At 28.0% G+C, this 21,224-nt stretch overlaps 2 protein-coding genes across 2 annotated transcripts, besides 9 other annotated features; both read right to left on the bottom strand.

Moving 5' to 3' along the window:
- The first annotated feature begins 178 nt into the window (after positions 1–178).
- Positions 179–268: a sequence feature (AT_rich).
- A 47-nt stretch (positions 269–315) lies between these two features.
- On the bottom strand, positions 316–15,279 carry CMU_038730 (uncharacterized protein; the record flags this gene model as incomplete). Its single annotated transcript, XM_002139119.1, has 1 exon — positions 316–15,279. One exon carries the CDS (start codon positions 15,277–15,279, stop codon positions 316–318), a length of 14,964 nt encoding a protein of 4,987 aa, XP_002139155.1.
- Positions 1,819–1,840: a sequence feature (AT_rich).
- Positions 3,351–3,389: a sequence feature (AT_rich).
- Positions 10,654–10,675: a sequence feature (AT_rich).
- Positions 10,841–10,870: a sequence feature (AT_rich).
- Positions 15,280–16,001: 722 nt separating the features above from the next.
- Positions 16,002–16,072: a sequence feature (AT_rich).
- A 6-nt stretch (positions 16,073–16,078) lies between these two features.
- CMU_038740 (uncharacterized protein) lies at positions 16,079–21,064 on the bottom strand (the record flags this gene model as incomplete). The annotated part of the gene is made up of 1 exon (XM_002139120.1): positions 16,079–21,064. One exon carries the CDS (start codon positions 21,062–21,064, stop codon positions 16,079–16,081), a length of 4,986 nt encoding a protein of 1,661 aa, XP_002139156.1.
- Positions 17,980–18,000: a sequence feature (AT_rich).
- A 67-nt stretch (positions 21,065–21,131) lies between the features above and the next one.
- Positions 21,132–21,177: a sequence feature (AT_rich).
- A 26-nt stretch (positions 21,178–21,203) lies between these two features.
- Positions 21,204–21,224: part of a sequence feature (AT_rich) that runs on past the window's edge.

Raw genomic sequence — 21,224 nt, forward strand, 5'->3', positions numbered from 1 at the left:
GAAAATCATTTATTTATAAAACTAGTTTAATATTGCAATAATACTGAGATAATCTGTACCAGTTTTAGTATTTGAAATTCATAAAATGTAAATACACTTACCTTTAAATTTATCAGGAATTTTAAAGTAAAGTGTATATTTAGTTTCCATACTTCTAAGAAAGTGTATTGAGTTAGAGTATTATTGAAAATTATACAAATTTAAGATTTTAAAATTTAAATTACTAGTCTAATTAATAATTATTATTAAATATAGAAATTTTAAAAAAGAGCTAATTGTCTTAATAGTTAAATGAGAAAGGTTATATTTATGATTTTATCTAAGAATTAGACATGAAGATGAAAAGTTAAGTATATTATCTATTGCCGATGTAATACCACTTATTTGCTTATATGAACATGTTGGAATTTGAAGATCACCAACTTCATTACTATTAGTATATATCAGAATTCCATGAGAACTTGGTCTAACTGATTTCACCTGATTAGTATGAACAACCCATAAAATTTTAAAATAGTCCTTAAGGATTAATCCTGTGTTGTTGAAGTTATTATCAGTAGGATTAATCTTTGTGAGTAACTTAACCAATATAATTTTTTGGGGATAGCACAAGAGTAATAATGGTATTCCATATTTATTTGTAGGTATAATAAAGTAGTATATTACGTGTCTCATTAATTTATAGCCTAGAATATTCCTTAGTAGTGCATCTTGGGAATTATAAGGGACAATACCTGCCCACTTTCCCCACAATAACCTAGGAATTCTTCGTCTGCACGTCCTTTGTTTATAGCCTCCTAAAGGTTTATTAACTTCTGCTTGAATTCCATCAATTACATTATTTAGAGCTTGTCCAATATGATCAATAGGTTTAATGATTGATGAGGTGACTCCTTTTATTAGCCCAGTGCAAAACCCAGTAAATCCTGCTCTCTGAGCTCCTTCTATTGGTTTTGTAACTATATTTCTGAGGCTTAGTAAACCTTGTGTAATATTTTGGCCTGCAAGTGAGAAGCCTTCTTTCAAACTAGCTGTAGGATATTGATTTGAGCTAGAATTTAGTCTTGATAATGATTGAGTAGAATATAATTCACGTTGTCTGGCATTAATATATTCTGAATCCATTGTTAAGTTGGAAAGTAAGTTTGTAAGACTTGAATTAACAGCTGAAATAGTCGAAAATGCAACATTTAGTGTATTTTTCCCTAGCTGTAAAGGTACTAATGGAATATTCACAAAAGAGCTATGACCTAGTACAGTTCCTATTCTCCAGAGAATTTCTGCCATATAGTATTCATAAAATGCTTTTACAATACTTGAAGTATTTCCAATAGTGTTATTAAGATTATGAGATTCTAAATGAATTGGAGCTCCTCTTAATTCAAGTGAGTTAGATACAGTAAGAATTCTTAGTCCTATCCTAAACCATTCAGGAATATACTGAAGTTCATCGAGAGGAATAGAACACCATACATGCAAAGTTAATGAACTAAGTTTAATTTTTTCTATGTTGAACGAAATATTTGGTGTTATCTTTGATAGAATATTATCCGAAAAGATATAGCCAAAATTTATACCAGGGATATTTTCAGCAATCCCCATTTTGCAGTCATCAATAAATTCTGAAATTATTTTGTAAACAGTAAAGTCAAAATTTAATTCTAGGTCTGAAAATTCGCCTTCTAAGCTATATACTATAGTTTCCCATCTAGAACGTGCTGTAGAACAGAACCATTTAAGAATCATGAAAGGATTGTAATTTTGATTTTCTTCATCCCAACAAGTTCTGTTATTCAAAAGTACAAAAGGTATTAGTCCTAAATTATTATTATTATTATATCCTGTATTATTTGATTTATTAGTAGAAACAGGGCTATTGAGACCAGATTTTGGGTTTCCAAAGGTATATTGATTATCAAGTTGTATATCACCAATTATAAATCGATAACTTTCAATCATTCCATTTCTAGATTTCTCTTGTTTTCTAAACTGAATTGCACTCAACTCAAGATATAAAATTTCAGATTCTCTACGTTCAGAAATCATTGAAATTCCTATTTGAGCAATATCTATTATCAGTCTTTTGTGCCATATACAAGTTAGGAGCCATATTTTATCATTTGTATATTTATTCACTCTATGCATAAGCTTTTGGAATAATTTGGGTAGTATCAATTTTTGTCCAGGTAATGTTACATTTAGATTCTTAGATTCATTTTCATATGAGGAATCTGTAATATTTACATTTGAGCTAGTTAACAGATTAATAACTAAAGATGCTTGATTTCTAGGAGGAAGTACATCGACATATACTCCGTTATCTCTAGCTACTATACAAATCACTGCAATAGGATAATGATCAGATGACATCTTCTTATTATCATTATTCAGAAAATATGCAGAATTTAAGTATGGATACATTGAGCATAACTTAAGGATATCTTGTTCAGGTAATGATAAGATATAACGTTTATACTGGTAAGGGTTTGTTTGAGAGTAGTGAAAATTAACTTCAAATGCAATAATTCCTTTTGAAAGCAACCTCTTGTGATTTTTGACTAGTTTATCTTCACTTGAAATCTGATCACTTGAATTATTATCAATAGATGATTCTGGTATTATATACAATTTGCAGTTTCTAGATGTATATAGAAAAGGAGAAGGCCAACCTATTGTTAATGGTTTGGGAGATCTATCAAAGATAGAATATAGAGCTTCGAGTTTTGAATGAGACTCATCTTTGCTATTTTTATATTCATAGTGAAATGTCTCCAATGTTATGCATGGAAGATAGCTGCAGTGATTAGTAAAAACTACACCACTCCAAGGATTATATGTGTCTGTATTCTTTATTCTGACTACAAATACCCCATTATCAGATATTATTTTAATACAGTACGTCTTAGGGTTAACTAAGTTGCTACCAGATGCAACATTTGGAAATGTCATGTAATAGATACCAGCTGATTCAGATGATATTACGATTGGTTGTGACCATCTTGCACAATATTGATTTATCTCAATTTTTTCATCTTCATTTCTACTCACTTTGTCATTTATATTTAAATCATCTATTGAGTCAGAAGTTAACTGTTTTTTACTATTAAATACCCCATTTTTCTCATTATTATCTTGCTCATTATCTATTCCACTAAGAAATAATATAATTTTCTGATCTCCAGATACATTTATGCCATTATTGCTAGTTTGATTATTTAAGTTCTGAATCACCTCTGAAGATCCAAATAATGACAAGGGATTTCCAGATATTAAATTAGAGGAATGTACAGAAGATTCTTGATCTACTTTGCTATATGCCACAATATGTTCAGTTGTAAAAGGCTCAATCGAAAATATATTTAATTTTTCATTTGTTTTATTTTTTATTTCATCCAAAAAATTATGAACTAAATCTGACATACTGGAAGGTCCACTTGTATTACTAGAACTATTTTGTATGTAAAATGCAAGCCAGTAAAATCCTTCATTTGTTTTGTTATCAATAATAATATTTGGTAATACTGTAACAATTTTAGTAGTACAACCAGCTATATTATTTAGTTTTAAAGTATTTGTCCTAATAGTAAAATAATATATTTGTATGAAAGATGAACGAGTAGAGAGTGATTCCTCCATACCTCTTTTAGATCTTGTTTTCGTTTTTATGTTTTTTGACTCATTAAGTTCTAATTTTTGATTAAATTCAGAATTAATAAATATTGGAAATGAATATGATGACTCTATTGGAGGTATTTCAATTAGTCCTAAACGTAGAGGTTCGTTTTTAACAATTTTAAAATTTGAATAGCTTAGACTACTCTCAGTATCCTTAGACTGCACTTTCCACTTATTAGTAGTTCTATTTAAGTTTGGTTGAAAACATATTTGTAAGTAGCTATGTTTTGTATTTAGTAAAGCTATTTGAGATTCCTTGTCTCTATTCTTGAGTATATCATGGTTATAAAAGTGGGAGAGCTTAACATTAATAATTGGAAATGCCTTATTGTCATCAAGAGGAATAAAACTGTGATTTGTCTTATTAATGAACCATCTTTGTGAATTAAAGGCCAGTACATGTTTCTGCATATACCCAATACATTTACAGGAATATTTACGATTTTGTAACTTATCTATTTGGACGCATTCAAGATCTATAGATGACATATCACAAGATGTAGAACTAGAAGTTAAATTTAGTTGAGTTGAACTGCTACCAAATGCATCGAAAGAGGAACTCCATATAGTAAAACTCTTATCAGCTTGAGTACTATATGAGAAGTGATTTAAGCGATCATCTAATAGGCTGTTATCAAGTGCTATTCTAACTTTAATTTGGCTTTTAGAACTAGGTAATTCGTATAATGCATAAGATTGAAATGGTTGCATACTATAAAAATATTTCGATGTTTTTAAGCTACTGTTTGAGTACCAGCATTTAATTTGACATTCCAATAAAGTGGGTATAAAATTCATTAGCAGATAACTTGGGTAAAGTAATAGATTACGTATTGTTACCTCACCAGGGTATATAGATTTGTATAGTTGAATATAGGATTGGAAATATAATGGTTGAGATGTGAAATTCTTATCTGATAAGCTCATGGAGTTACTTTGCTTGTAAGATATTCCAGAATCAAGTATCTCCCCATCAGCAAATAAAACATTATAGTCATTTATTGAGCTATTACACATATTGTCTAAATTCGAAGTGTCTGAGCCAATAATTGTATTAGTATTTAAATGAGATAATTTACTAGAAGTTCTTGACCATATCTTGAATGTCTTATTTTTGTTCTTTAATTTACGATTAATGAATGAATTAACAGACAATTTATGGAATATAGTCTTATTTATATTTTTCCCCGTATCTATAGGATTTGATATCCATCCTCTTAATGACAAACAAGATAAATCAAGTACATTCCTATCAGAATCAAAAAATTGTTGTATCATATAATTCCAAAAGTTATAGTACTGAATAAAAATTGAATTTCCATTACAAATTTTAAATATACGTAACAATTTATAAGTTATAGAATGTAATTCTTCACTTATATTATCTGTTGTCTCAGAAAGTCTACTTGACATAAGCTTGGAATATATACAAGCCAAGCCTTCATTAGAGAGTAAATATTCATAAAAATTCTGCGTATTTTGTTCGTTATATATCACATTTGTTGCAAATATTTCTTCAGAACTATTGGATAAGTTGATATCAACAATACCATCAATCTGCCGATTCATTGTTTCCTCTGTTGTATTATTTGTAATTATCTCGTTTTGAATAGTTTCAAGCTGTCTAATAATACAAAACATTTCAACTAGTCCTATTAATGCAGGTCTATATAATACTTTGCATTTATTTTTCCCAGGTGAAATTAAGGCGACTTGAGGAACAGATAATACAAATTCATTTGGTAAGAAATAAGAATAATAGTAATATTTCCTTTCGGGAAAATTAATATTGTTAAGATTTAGGTTATCGAAGTCTTTAAAATTTTCACATTCAAACATAATTCTTGGATCTGAGCAAGATTTATTGTATTCATCATGTATACTGCTGATAATAGTATTAACTGTATCAGTATTACCGAGCCAAGAAGGAATTGGTTTAGATTCCTTGTTCATAAACTCATCACAGCCTGGAAAGTTATTTAAATCTAAAGCAATTTCTTCTTTGTTCTCAGTACTTTTATATAATTTAGGTATGATATCATTTAAAAAATCTCTATCATTTATTTTTCTAGTAAATTTATACTTGGAAGAAATTTCATCTTGCTTTTTTAAATGCTTAATAACATCTTCCATATTTTGAGAAAATTGATCCAAAAAAGCTGAATTTATATTATTTAAGTTATCATCAAGTGAATTAGTATTTACTTTGTTTATATTACTCATATAATCAGTATGGATATTCATTCCATTATTTCCTATTAATTCTCTAGAATGATGAAGTATTTCCTCATTAAAAATTAAATTTGCATTTTCCATATTTGTTGAAATCATTGCTACATCATACATTTTAATAGGTATATTATTAGTATCTAGAAAACAAATTTCCAATGGAATGCCAGTCTTATTGACAATTCTATTGCTTGATAGTAGACAAAGTAGTTTAGAACTTGGATGAGGTGAAAGAATCTCTGCTAGTACATGATTTGTCTTATTATTTAATTTATTATGTTCTTCAGAGCCTCTCTCTTTATCTTCTATTTTATCTTTGAGTAGATTTTCTAATGTTTGATCTTGCTTACTGTAATTGGGTGTTATTGTTGGAAGTAGTGCACTTGATACTTGTTCAGCATTGAAGTATATACATTTGATTCCACTAGGTAAAGGTCCAAATCTAGGATTTAGTTTTTCAGATTGAATCTCTGTATAAGATGTAAGTATTTCAATAGATTTTTCAAAGGACTTGTATATACAAAGAACTCTTGCAATCAATTCTATTTCAAGTTGAGGGAATTGTTTGCTTAATTTATATATATCTTCATTTACAGGAGCTGATAATAAACATATACAATTTTCTTTCATTTTTATAGGCCATTGAGCTGTGACAAAAGAGCATGAAGTAAAGTCAGAAATATTTGAAGTCCTTAAAGTGGATAGCTTAGTATTACTAAGAAGGAAATTCAAATTAGTAGAAATAGAAGATGGAGATAATAATACCAAAGAATTTAGATACGTTATATTTCGATCTTTTTCCCCATTAAATGATATAGTAAAAGCATAAAATGGTAAACCTGTTAAATTAAGGTACATAAGCTGAGGTAATTCGTATTGTTCCTTATTTTCTTTCAGGTTAGAATCCAAATTAGCAAATTTTAGCCTTTCTATTGGAATAATTCTATTCAAGTTTTTATTCTTCAATGATTTAGTAAGTTTTTCAAGAGGTATTACAAATATTGAACTGTTATTTCGATTCCGAAGTTCATTAGATTTAGTTTCATTATCAACAATTGACAATCTATCGAATGGTCTGGAATAACATTCAGAGTTATTTGCCATTTGGGTTTCACTAGTAGTTTTGAAAAATGAAAAGCAGTATGGAATGAACCAATTTAAAGTATAACAGAGTGTAGGTTTTATATTTAACCAAAGAGCTCGAGAAGATGCAATATGAAGATATTTTCTTAAAGACCTTCGTAAAGGTTTTGCATAAGGATCATATAGAATTGGGTTTTCTTGGAAATAGTGAATTGACAGTTTACACTTTTCAATTACAGGTTCCCAATCTCCTGTTTTAAAATTTAGTACATCAACTAGAAGATCCAAGTCATTAATTGTATGATTAGTTTTAATTGGTGTAGTTTCTAGCTTCCACAGACTAGTTCTCACTTTTATATCTAATATTGGCACTAATGTAGGTTTTTGATCATCTAATAGTAAAAATCTCAAGGATTCCATTGAAAACTTTAGTTCAAATATTCGACGAATTGGGGGAGGTCCAAGTGAAAGGTTCACAGTAGGAAGTTGTGCTAATTTATTTTTTGGTAATATGTTTATATTAGAATTTAAGTCATCTTCCTCTTCCTCTTCTTCATTACTATTATTCAGCCAGTTATCAACACTATGCAATTCATTTTGAAAATCTACTGTAGATGTATATAGAGGAGATATTGAGGGACCATCATCAAAAAGATTCTTCACTAATGATGTAATTTCAACTAGATGTGATGGTGGTATATTAATTATAATTGGACAAAAATTAAAACAATACTGTATCTCACTCAAAGATACTGGAATTGAAAAGAGATCTGGTAAATTCCTTATATTACTTGTATAACTTCCTTTACTAGTAATGCTGAAAGTTTCTGCTAATATAATGGACTTCTTTGATTCAAGAGAATATTTCGGAGTTTGGAAATTTATAGGAGCAAATGGAATATTCTGACTATATTTTCCATAGATTTGATAAAGTGGTTCTAGTAAAAGAGGAATAGGATGATTGCAAAGACACCTCTCATGTAGCATAGTACTAAGATTATTAATATTAGGATCACAATCCTTGTATTTATCCTCTGATATATCACCATTTTCAGTTAATATGTCCGTATATCTTACAGTACTATTTAAAAGGTCCAAATATTTTATTAAGGTTTCATCAGATGTTACAACAATTTTGCATTTTAAGTCAGTTTCCCAAATAAGGATTGGGCATGCATTATTAGGAGAGTTTGTATATACATTATTACCACTACAAACAGAGTTACTATCTGAATTATTGTTCATAGACAACTCAGCCAAATTGTCAGAAATTTCTAGTTTGTCTTGAGGATGACTTGTAAATCCAAATCTACCTTTGTTTATTTCTATGCTAAGGGAAAAAGATGATGTATCTGATATTTCTTGTAAGTCATTTGAACTTATATTTTTGTGTGGAATCTCAAATTCATCTTTTAACTCACATATTTCATTCTCCTTAATATTTTCTCGTGAATCCTTATGTTCATTATTTGAGTAGTTTGAAGATATCATTCTAGCCATAGTTGAAGATCTCCAGCTATGACTCAAATAATAGTAAAAGTCTATAATAGCGTTAAAACCAAGGTATACCTCTGGATTAAAGGACTTTAAAACTAAAGTATGCCCCTTTAACGTAGAACTTTCCCAAATAAATTGAAGAGAACATTTTGAAGAGTTCAAGATATTTTTTTTTTCATTATCTAATATAGCAGCACTTGGTATTGCATCGCCTAAAGAGTAGCTGTGTATAATTCTTCTATACCTTAAATTAGTTGTTAATCTAATATCGTCAAAAAAGTACTTCTGAGATACTATATTTACTTTCCAATAGTTTTGAGAAGTTTTACATGATCCGATTACCCAGCCTGTAATACAGCAATTATGTAATTGTACCAGTACTAAAGGTAATGCAACATTTCTATATGGTTCTTTAGAGTGATCAGTATGAGAAAATGATGTTTCCAAAGATAACAATGGTAGTGAAATATTTATGGATACTGTTGAATTTGCTATAAAGCTGCTTGCATCCTGGGAATCCATAGAACTGTGTTCATTAAAACTATCATTATTTTGTTCTTCTAAACTTGAGTTTACAACTAATTGGTGTTTTATATCATCCTTAGTTGTATCCTTATATAATTTATATCCAAAATTCTGACTTATCATATCAATTAGAAATGTAAGCTGTTGCCTAGATAAATTAATGCATATTGGAGATAAATTAACGTTTAAATATACTGTTTCGTGATAAGGTTTGATGTAATATTCTGGATTAGATATTTCAAATATACATAAATTAGGAAAACTCTTTATAGTACCATATGATATCTCAGCATTAATATTAGATAGAATATTCCCATCAATATACCTAGATCCATTTGGATGGCTGACTATTCCTAATTGACCATTTAGTATTTTAACTACAAAATTCCAAATAAACTCCGGAATATCAGATTTATTTAATAAATTCTCTTTTCTTAAGAATTTACTTACAATATTGTCTGGAGATAACTGATTGTAGATCTGAAACTGTTTTGTGCTTACTTTACAGAAAGAGTTTAAAGACGACTTAAAATCAGCATTTCTGAGAAAATACTTGGCTCTAGGATAATCGAGAGTTGATTTTTCAAGTAATGTAAGAGTGTCCAGATCTTTAATTCTACTCAAAAATAACGGGGAAATTCTTATTTTTTGGGAATGATCAATAGTATGAGTATCTTCTGCAGAGTTCTTTTTTATCAACTCACTAGGATGGTAACTGAATTCATATTTATCTAAATTATCAATTGATTTATTTTTGTCAAATATTAAGTTAGATTCATCATATGTATTAATAGTAAATTCACATTTCTTCGTAGATAAGTAATCATCGAATTTGTTTATATATTGGGAATCACTTTGTTTATTCAAATTTTTATTTGCTTTATAGTACATATCTTCCAATAATTGTTGAAGTGTCTTTTTATATCTATTAACTGTTTCATCAAATATATCTAGTGGATTATGAATTGTCTGATTAAGTACATCCATAGATTTCAAATTTAGATATATGTCTTGATTATTTATTTCTTTTAGTACAGATTTATCTTCGGGTAACATTAAAATGGAATTATTTATATTAAAGAAGTATAGAAAAACTCTACTTTTCGTTATTTCCCGTGCTGCCTCATAAGATTTAGTTATTAAAGAGTCAAGAATTCCATCATTTATATATTCTATAAATTCCATTATATCCCGATAACATACGATATAGCAAAAAGATTCTAGATATCCCTTTAAAGCAATATTAATTAAATCTTCATTAAAATTATCCAAAGGTTTGGAATATATTCTAGCAGATAAAGAAGCTAAACACTTTCTATTATTTTCCGAGGGTTCATAGAATCTTGATAATATACAACGCTTGTTTATTGTTAAAGAGCAATTCTGAACTTCTATATAAAACTTTTTATCTCCTGTATCATATCCATCAAAGGCTATACCTATATCATGTATTCCAATTATAATGAAGGACTCATTTTCTCGTACAAAAGTTAGGGATCCTCCTCTTAAAATACAGGTCAGACTCCAAGTTGGGTTCCTGGGTTCTTCACTATTCTCATTATTTAATTCAAAAGAAAACTTTGGTAATTCACTAAAATCTTCCAAATCACCTAATCCAGACAACTTCCAATTGTGGTAATACTCATATAATTTATTTTTATTTAAAGGATATTCTTCATTCGTGCTTTGTGTATATTGTTCAGTTATAAAACTTCTATTTAAAGAGTTATTGTTTGTATTACATTCTTCATAATCTGATATATAGTCTCTTATATTTCCAAAGTCAATATTATTATCAGTATCTTCTATAAGATGTTTGGATATATTTGACAATAAATTTTGTATTTTTTTTATATTTATTGCAATAACCATTGGAGGCATTACTATTATCCCAAATAACCATATAGATGGTGAATTATCAATTTCACTTACAATATCTGACATAAATTTCTTGGACTCATCATTATCTAGAACATGATATGTCATCATACTATTTTTCAAAAATATCATAGACTTAATTTTATTATAATCTGAAATATCATTAACAAAGTATGTCTTGGCATAAGTAGATAATAAACAAGATTGCCAATAAGATTCCAGTTTGTAACAAAAGAATCTATTTGATACAAGTATCTTCTTAATAATACCAGAATTATATTGAATAGTACTAGCTATAACTTCCTTGAATTCATGAAGACATGATAATATGCTTATAATTGTAGGTTTATCCCAGTAAACTTCAATTGGAGAAGCAACAATTGATATCTGAAATGGGAGTATCAGTTTAGAGTGGGAATCTCCATCATCATTATCTACTTCATCAATCCTTGAGTAATTTACAAATGATATCTCGATAGTATTCTCATATTCTTCAATGGCATCTACAAACATCAAATCATCATTTTTACCAAGGTTTTCAGATTGAATAGATATTCTTTTTTCAATGTTACACCACATATCACTAACGTTCTGAGTAATAGGGTCATATTCTGTTAGTGTAAACAGTAGAGGTATTTTAGTTATTGGTGAAAATAATAAAACTCTATGAAGATCCATTTTACCTCTTAAAATACTAGAAGTAGAGTCATACTCAATTTTTGATAAAATACCTCTTATTGAACCTTGAAGAATCTGTTCCTGAGTAGATTGACTGCATGATTTAATTGCAAATCCTACAGTTTCTGTATGTATTGAGCATTTTAAATCCCAATTTAAGCTCAATATTCCATTGTATTCAGTATTTTGATTAATAGAACTCTCAAATTGCTTATTAATAGTTTCATACACTTCACTACTTCCTATTTCAGTTATCTTTGCATCTCTTGTTAATGATCTAACAGGTAGTTTGCTAAGATGTTGTTCAAATGAGTTTCTTGAAGAAAAATCCCTAAGTTTTAAAATGTTTGATGGTACAAAATAATAACCTTGAACTGTTGGGAGAACCAAAGCTGAGTAAAAGCAAAAGGGAATATGAAGCAGATATCTTATTGACTCCGGATCTAAATTAAAAATAAATTGCTGCAGTGTAATATCAACTTTTAAGGAAATAGACCCTTTATAGTTTGAAGTATTTGAAGAGTTATAATCAATAAAAATATCAAAAGAAACAGGTACAGGATGAAGTATCACAAATTCTTCATGTTGCCACTTAAGAGAGAAATTAGAAAGTTTTTTTGTATACTCTTGAAAATGGTGAATTCTTCTTGAAGTATCATCTTTATAAAATTCATTAATATTCGTTTCCAATTCAGGTCTTATAATAGATTTATATTTGATATATTTAAGTTGAGTATTATCTAAGTCTATCTTTATATTTAATTTATTTCTATTGCAAACTCCATCTGTGCAAATTGTACAGTTACCTAATATAAGCTTTAGAGACATAATTTCATCTTTAAATTCACTCATATTAACTTCTGAAATGTGATCTTCTATACCTCTTGAATTTATAACAAATACTGGTGATAAAACTTGAATTTTAAACTCTATAAAGTCAGGAAGAGAATATGTAGAAGCAAACTCCTTAACATTTTCACTCCGTTCCCAGAAATCTTGAACTAATTCAGTTGAATCATATATTTCAGTATTTTTAAAGCTGGAAATATTGAAAGCTTGATTTGCATTCAAATCTCCACAATTAGATATTTCTTGTGATATAGATTCCAATACTTCAACCTCTAAAATATCCAAAGAGTTGTTATTAGTTTTTAAATGAGTTTCAATTTTCGGAATAACAAGTATAGATTCATATAGGTTCATTAGAGAATATATTTCATTGAAAAATATTGGAGTTAATAAAACATCTAGAGGTGCAATTTTAAGGAGGAGTCTTAATGTATTACCCCGTTTGTCAACTTTATGACAAAGATGTAAATGCAAGGATGAATCTTCAAGTAAGCGCAGATTTTTTAATTTTTCTCTGAAAGAATTATCTTTGAGAGAATTTCTTACAGATGAACGAAATAAAGAACCAATATGATAGACTGAAGTAGACTTTGTTAAGATATTTCCTCCAGTTTCTTCATTATTTACATCTTCTTTTGTACTCAATATCTCACTGTATATTTCAGAATTGAAAAATAGTATTAGTTGTTCATAATGATAAAGAGATAAATTCTTTATTCCAGTGGAAAATTCCCATTCATGAGTATCTTTATCATTTCTATCAACAACTGATTGAATCCTTAATTGTACCAAAAATTCAAAAAGTTCTAAAGATATATACTTGCTTGTTATTGAAGAATTAGGAATCGAATCAGTAATTTTTTTTCTCAATTCAGCACTAGCCAAGGTCCCGGAATTTTCTCTTGTAAATATCTCCTTATCTATAGCATTTTGATTAGTTGGATTAGTTGTATCGTCTAAAATAGTTATACCAAAGTATGTTAATCCAAAAGATAACAAAAATTTCGTGGGAGTTTCAATTTTTTCAAAATATTTCTCATTAGTTACGGCAGTCATTATAACATTCATCTCATCTTCTGTAATTAATCCACCACTAAACTCAGTATCTGCATCATGTATATATGAAATATTATGAAGATCTTCTTTCTCTTTAGAATTTTTATTTCCCAATAATTTCGAAATGGCCCACTGTGTCCATGACATATTATTTGAACTGCTCTCTATATTACAAGGTTTATATATAAGTTCTGAATTTATACTAGATTTGGTTATATTATCCTCAGCAGATTCACGAATATTTTTTGAGTCATTTGAAGCTAAACGTGGTTCTGCTGATATCTGCCGGTTTTTTTTTCTTGATGCAGCTTCTATAGAAATCCTATTAACAGCTTCTCTAGCTTTGCAACGCCACTTTGCTAAATGCCTAACGCTTATTACATCCTCTAGTAATTGAAGCCTAGCAATATCTTCCTCAGAAAAGGCTTGAACTGGTACTCCAAAAAAACTAGAACTATTTCTCAAAAGAACTTCATTATTAGCATTACCATCTTTAGTAATACTTTGTGTACTCATGGAATATTGATCAGTATTGTTAATTGACTCAGAGATATCTTTAGAATTACAAATAGCTGAAATTTTAAGTTTTCTTGAATATAATCCAATATATTCATCTTGAGTTACAGTACTTAAAGCAATAGGATCTGTGCGAACTAAATGTGAATTTCGTAATAACAATTCACGATATTTAGCTTGCTTTTCAGCTAAACGCTTTATACTAATTATTATTGGTCTTAAATGACTCCTCCGTAGCATTACTGTGTGAGTAGTAGCACTTTTAACTTCAAGATATGCACTTAATTCATTATTAGTAGGAGAATGAGATATATTAAAATGTAATATTAAAGGTCTTAAAATATATTCTAATCTCCATGTTCCCATACATTTATTTGTTTTCTTACAGTTTAGTGATAGATATTTCGATGAAACCATTAAATTACTTTCTTTAGTTTCATTCATATCTTCTAAAGTGTTATCACCACTTAATATACTTTGTATATCGAATAACATATACGGTAATTCATTCGAAGGAGATGTCTCAAATTTCATATAATTTAATGGAAAAAACTGGCCTATATATAAGCTGGTATCCTTTATTTGGATAGTCTTAAATAAAGCTGATGGATCAATAGATTCACTGGAATTTAAGGAATCTATAGTTCTATTTCCAAAAGAATCTGTTGAAAAAAGTGAACCTGATTTAATCATTATTCCTATTATTATCTCATTTGAATTTGTATCTACAATATTATGTATATCTGTCTGGTTAACATTAGATTGAAAACCAATCATACAAATATGAATATCCTCTATATCTATTTGTATATTTGCCACAATCTTCTTTAATATTCTCCAAATTAAGTTTGTATTTGAATCCTCTGTTCTATTAAAGTTAGATTCATTATCATTTAGCTCTGTATTTTCTTTGTTTAACAACTTTTCATAAAGTAACTTCTCTTTGTGCTCAATAAGTTTAGATTTTGCTTGACGAAGTTCATTTTTTAGAGATTCTTCATCAATATTTCCATAGTCCTTTGGTTTTATAATTATATGAATTCTTTCTAACTTTATTACAAGAGGTTTATATCCTAAAGAAGTCCATGGTATTGTTATTGATACATGACCGATTGACCCCGAAATCAGTGAAACTGGCAGATGTAAAATATCTCCTAAATTTTCCTTAAGCCTCAGATTTTCTAAAACCAAATTTCCTGATAATACTCCAAGCCTTAAATTTTCTCGACTTAAATTGTATACATATGGCTCCAAATATCTTCCCAGTATTCTCTGAAGAATTGTTTCAAGCATTTGCTTGTAATATACACTATTTCAAGTATACACTAAAACCATAAGAAGTAAAATAATATTTCTACAGCTATAGACACTAGCCTAACAGAATTAGCAGAGATGGCGGACAATCATTCCAAAAGGATTTCCTAAGTACGTATATTTCTTAAATGAAGTGCAAGTAGATAAATTTCTACTTCTATAATAGTATGAAATATTTTAGTATACATCATGTTATAATGAATAGATATTATTACTAAAAGTGCTGATTATAAAGATACAGAAGTTTCAAAAGTATCTCACAAACTTGAACACACAGTAGCACACAATTATATAGAAAGTTTATTTAAAATTTTTGAAATATATAGATCAAGATAGGAAGGTATCTTTAGAAATATTTCCCACTTAAATCTTAATATTAAGGTTATATAATTGGGTATATATATTCTAGGTATCTAATTATTAAGATTAATATGAGGTTGTAAAGATAAAACTGAGGATGTTAAATTGAATACTAAAGATAAAAGTGAACTTTTTTGGAACAAAGGAATATGTGAATTACTTAAGATATATCTAATTGATAATATTGAGATTATAGACAAATTTTCTATATATATTCAGAAAGGAATATTTAAATGCTCTAAAATATTTCTAAATAAGCAAAATTACATAATCTATTACTTTCTAATTATTAGATAAAAATCATCTATAAGACCTGTAACTAACCAAATGAAAAAATTGTCATATTTATATATTTATATGTGAAATATAGTAAATAATAAATGAGATATTTTATAATATTTATTATATAATTCCTACTTTAAGGTATATAAACAAAAGTTGTATTGCTGGAAAAGGAATTCCTTTTTTCCAGATCTTGGACTTCAATAAATTCTCTAGAAATAAGTTTCTCAAGAGCCTGATCTATACTTTGATTTGTGGGTACAAAATGTTTCAAACGCCAATTTTCTTCAATATAACGAGTTATTTGAGAATATGTTTGTAACTTTTCCTTTTTAATTAATCGAACTATAAGACCTTCAATAATACATATATAATCAAATAGATTTGTTTCTGTATAGTTAAGACTATTCGACTTATTTGTATTTTGAAGATCTATACATCTACGCTTTATGAAGCCATATAAATATTCAGTTTCACCCTGAGTAGCTGAGGAATTATATCGAATAGATTCTTCACATGAAACTCCCATTTCATCCCTAGCCCAATATGATGAATCAGTTTCAAATATTGAAGAGTTCTCTTCAGAAATATGGCCATCTGCAAAGTCAGATGCACAAATATTGTAAGAACTGTCAGCATCCTCTAAATTTGATTTCATATACAATAAATATCCGTTATCTGATTCAGTAAGACTAGAGGAAATCTTGAAATAGTCCTCATAAGAGTCATCATCAATATGAATTGATATTTCCCAAGGTGAAGCTAATTTTACAATTGAATGATTTATATTGGGAATATTAAAAATAGATAAGTAATTATCTTTATTATGCACATAATTATTAAAGCTTAATCTTCTAGTAATTTTAGTAGAAAAGTCACCGTTTAATTTAAAACCTAAATTAAATATGGAATTTCTGCTATCATTACTTAGATAGTCCCTTGGTAATAATCTTAAGAAAATAACATCTTTTAATTTGAGATTTGGGTAAGCCTTTAATCTAAGTATAGTATTTAGATGAAGCCATGTATTCCACTTTTGTATATCTCCACAATTAGTTTTAGCATTAGTCACTTCTAATAAATCCTGATCAGGAAGGAATAAGCTCAAAATAATCCTTACTCCTTCAATTAACGTAAGTCCCGTAACTTCAAGAATGTAACTTAATGAAAATCCTTGAGAAGTTTTTTTATTAAATACATTCAAAACAAGAACAATTAATAAAGGGGCTATAAATATAAAAGATAAAGATGTATTACTATATTGTTCTCTATATCCAGAAACTTGTATAATTGCAAAACCACAATCCCATAACCAAGATATTTTCCTATATGGATATTTTAATTTATATTGCTGCTCAAAATTTATTATATGGGGTTCTACAGCTCTTGGAAATTTGAGTTTTGAGTATAATTTTATTAAATCGCCAAAATAGTTCAAGGATGAGTTCTTATGCCAATTAAAATATGTAGTTAACAGTACAGATATCATTTGATCATTTACTGCTGATGAAAGTATCATATTGAGTGAATCATCCAAAATACCCTGAATACTTTTTACAGAAACATTAAACGGTAAACCTAAATAGGAGTCATTATAGCAATGATCTATATCAAAATTGTAGCTTTCATGAAATATTGGATTATCATTCATATAAGATAAAATGAAATCTTCAATACAAATTAAACAGAATATGTTAGTAAATCTATTTTCGTTAATCATTGAACTACTGTTAATATATAATAAAACCATTAAACGTTTCAAAAAACGATCTTTAAATTGAGATATTACAGTCTCCTTATTTGGAAGTAATTTCAAAAGTTCTATACTTGAGATTGTCTGATCCAGAAAAATCTCAAACTTTGATTGATCTCTTAATTTTGTAGTTATTGACTTTATTTCATCAATTAAATATTTTTTACCAGTTAAATTTATAGACAAACGTGATGAAATTGAAATAAACCATTGGTCAACAAAAGTATTCAAAGATTCCTTTATTTCGAAAAGTGACCCGTTCCTTTCAAATGATCCTATATTCCAATTTTTTTTTAATATATTTTCAAAACTACTTTCCTGTGTAGAGAAGTTCAATTGATCATCTTTAGAAGATAATTTTAAATTAGTTTTCTTTGAGAATTCTTTAGATATACAAGATAAGACTTCTGAATTATCTAAATTATATGTTATAGATCCTTCATTATCAGTAAGTAAAACTTTATCCAAGTTAAAGTAGTTATTAGATAATTCAACTGAAGTATTAACAAAATTATTAGAACTATCAATATGTATTCTGACCTTTTTCGGAGATTTATACATCTTAATAGAAGACTTTTCATTTGAGTCACATTGTTTATGTTCCTTAGTTCCTGGAAAATCCTCTTCTAACGCCACATCACATACAAGTCTGTATAATTGCAAAACTCTAGTATCTATAAATGAGTTTATCCAAAAAGATATTAGCATTAAAATATACTTTTGACTTTTAGATGTTAAATCTTGTATATATAAAACAAGACCATCATATATTCCTCTATTTATAACTCTATTTATAATTAAATCATTTTTAAATGAAGCCTTAGCAACTAGTTTATATTGTTTCATTATGGCGAGGACAATTTGTATACCACAAAATCGATCTCCAATTTGAAAAAGTGTACAAATAGAATCACTTTTAAAAGAATCTCTGCAAGTTCTCATTGCTATTAGCACATCATCTAATATAGTTTCATATATTACAGAAAATAGAGAAATCATACAAGAAATTCTATTAATACCTTTGCCACTTAATTTAGAAAAATTTACAAAGCCATCGTTCAAAGGAAATTCGAGTCTTTTATATTTATTGTCAAATTCCTTTTCATTAAGTAACTTTTTTATTATATTATAAGAAGAGTTTTTAAGAGGATCTCTAAGTACCAAGTCATAAATAGATCTCAAGTAACATAAACTCCTTTTATGAAGATAATCTTTTAAAGTACCTGGATCTATTACTGACTTAGGTATCATAGATATTTGTGAAATCTGAGTATCAATAGATCTTGGATAATCCAAAATTTTCTTACCTAAAAAATGAAAACACACACTTTCTACAATCTTCATTAGAGATGAAAATGTCTTGATTGGGAAATATCTATGAAGTCTTCTAGCTTCTTCAATTAAAATCCAGTGAATTAATATACAACACTTATGTAGGTCCAATATTTTAAATATATTATCCAATTTCTCACAATAGTAAGAGCGTGTATTATTTAAAAATGGCTCTTCTATAGTATTTACATATATACTGGTATCATTACTACCTGACGAAAACCATACTAAACCTGAAGGATGATCTAAAGATTTGTCAGTTGATATGTCAATAGGGACAGAAATCCTGTTATCTCTTGTATAATTGAACTTCATTGTGTTGGAATTTTCAATATTAGAATTCTTATCATTATTAACCATATCTGAGTTCAAAAATATCGTCTTTATTCTTTTTAGTTCTGCTTGACTACTTGCATTATTACTTAATGCAACAATTATATTATTAATAACTTCATATAAAACCAAATCAAAAGGACGGGGAGAAATATAATTGAGACAATCTTTAGCTACTTCGTTAATATTATCTGGATAACGAGGTAAATGTTGATTTTTACATATTGAAAATCTCATGAATGAATGCACATCATCTAAATTGTTACAGCAGTTTAAATAATTTAAGTTCTCTTTATTTGGTATAAGTAGTAATTTAAGCACATTATTCAAAAAATAATCTCTTTCTATTGTAACAATATTCAGAAATGCTGATGTGAAGGATGAAGCCAAAGGTAAAAATACACAACGGTAAAAGTATAGCAAAGATGTAATTCCCAAAGTAGGAAAGTGAGAGTATATATGAGTATAATTCCTATCCAAAGATGAGAATATTCTCAAAATAAAATGTACTAGTACATTATATTTGGAAAATTCTTCCTCTAAAGCTCGCAACACAAGCAAACTAGGAAGTGTTCCCTGTACTAAACTTGAATATAATGGATGAATATAATTCGATAGGTCAGATTGTTGGTCCTGTTGCATCATTCCATTTTTCAATGTATTATTCCACAAAAGAAAAATATTTGCATGAATAAGAATTCTTGGAGCTACTATATCAGTACAGTAACCCTTAAATATACCTCTGCAATACATATAGATATGAATCGCATTACTTTGTGGTTCAGAACGTGATAGAATCTTCGTATATGCATCTATAAGAATTTTATTAGTCATAAAAGGTGGTAGTTGAAATTTTTTACCCTTTTTATTCTTATCATGACATCCAAATAAAGCAGTCCAGACATTTTCACTAGATATACCTCCAAGATTATAGATAAAAATCATCTGTTCCAATGATATTACAGTTTTATATTGTCTCACATTAACATGATTCTGTATAAAATTTAAATTCCCATCTGAATTTGTAAAGATATTATTAAATGGTATATCATTTCTTTTTTCTAAACTATTTAGAATACCTTTATTATTAGTATTTTGAACTTTGATTAAACATTTATTCTGAAAATCTTCCACTTTATGTGATTGAGTTGAATATAATAATTGCCTATTGATAGCATCAGGTTCTTTGTGAATATTGCAATTACTATGTTTATCACCCAAGTTACAACTTTCAGAATCCTTGATAAAGCACTTTTCATCTTGAGTGTTTGTACTTTCATCATCTATAATATTTAATGACTTATTTGAACTTTTATTATTTAAAGTGTTGTTATTTCGATCTCCACATTTCAAACCTTCACTTTCTAATTTCAAACTGCATTGACTATATTTAGGTGAGTTGGAACTAGCATCTGAATCTTTAATTAGACAATTTGTAGCTAAAAGTGAATTATTTTGAATTAGAGTGATATTCTCATTTTCATTATGCTCAAGTAAAATTGCCAAAGAATTTGGAGAAAGAGGTGCAAATCCAGATGGAATTGACTTAAGAAAATAAATCATAGGCCTTATACAATTACAATCCACAAATTGCAGAGCACTATTTAAACTATTGTTATTTTCTGTTAAAATAGTATCTCCTAATACTTGTTGGTATTTCTCATTTCCTTTGCTACATCCAGCTGGATATTCTTGAATATTCATTATTAACCATTTATTCTAAAGTATCTGACCTTCAAAAAATCTTGTAATATACCTAAAAGTAAATAGCTATTTAAAATAAAATCTACAAAAATAAATATATTTTTATTATTTTAGGTAAATTAGCGCCATAATTTGGCGGTTATTATTTAATTAATAATAT

Source organism: Cryptosporidium muris, genomic scaffold, assembly GCF_000006515.1.
Source record: "Cryptosporidium muris RN66 scf_1106632373453 genomic scaffold, whole genome shotgun sequence".
Classification (NCBI taxonomy): Eukaryota; Apicomplexa; class Conoidasida; order Eucoccidiorida; family Cryptosporidiidae; genus Cryptosporidium; species Cryptosporidium muris.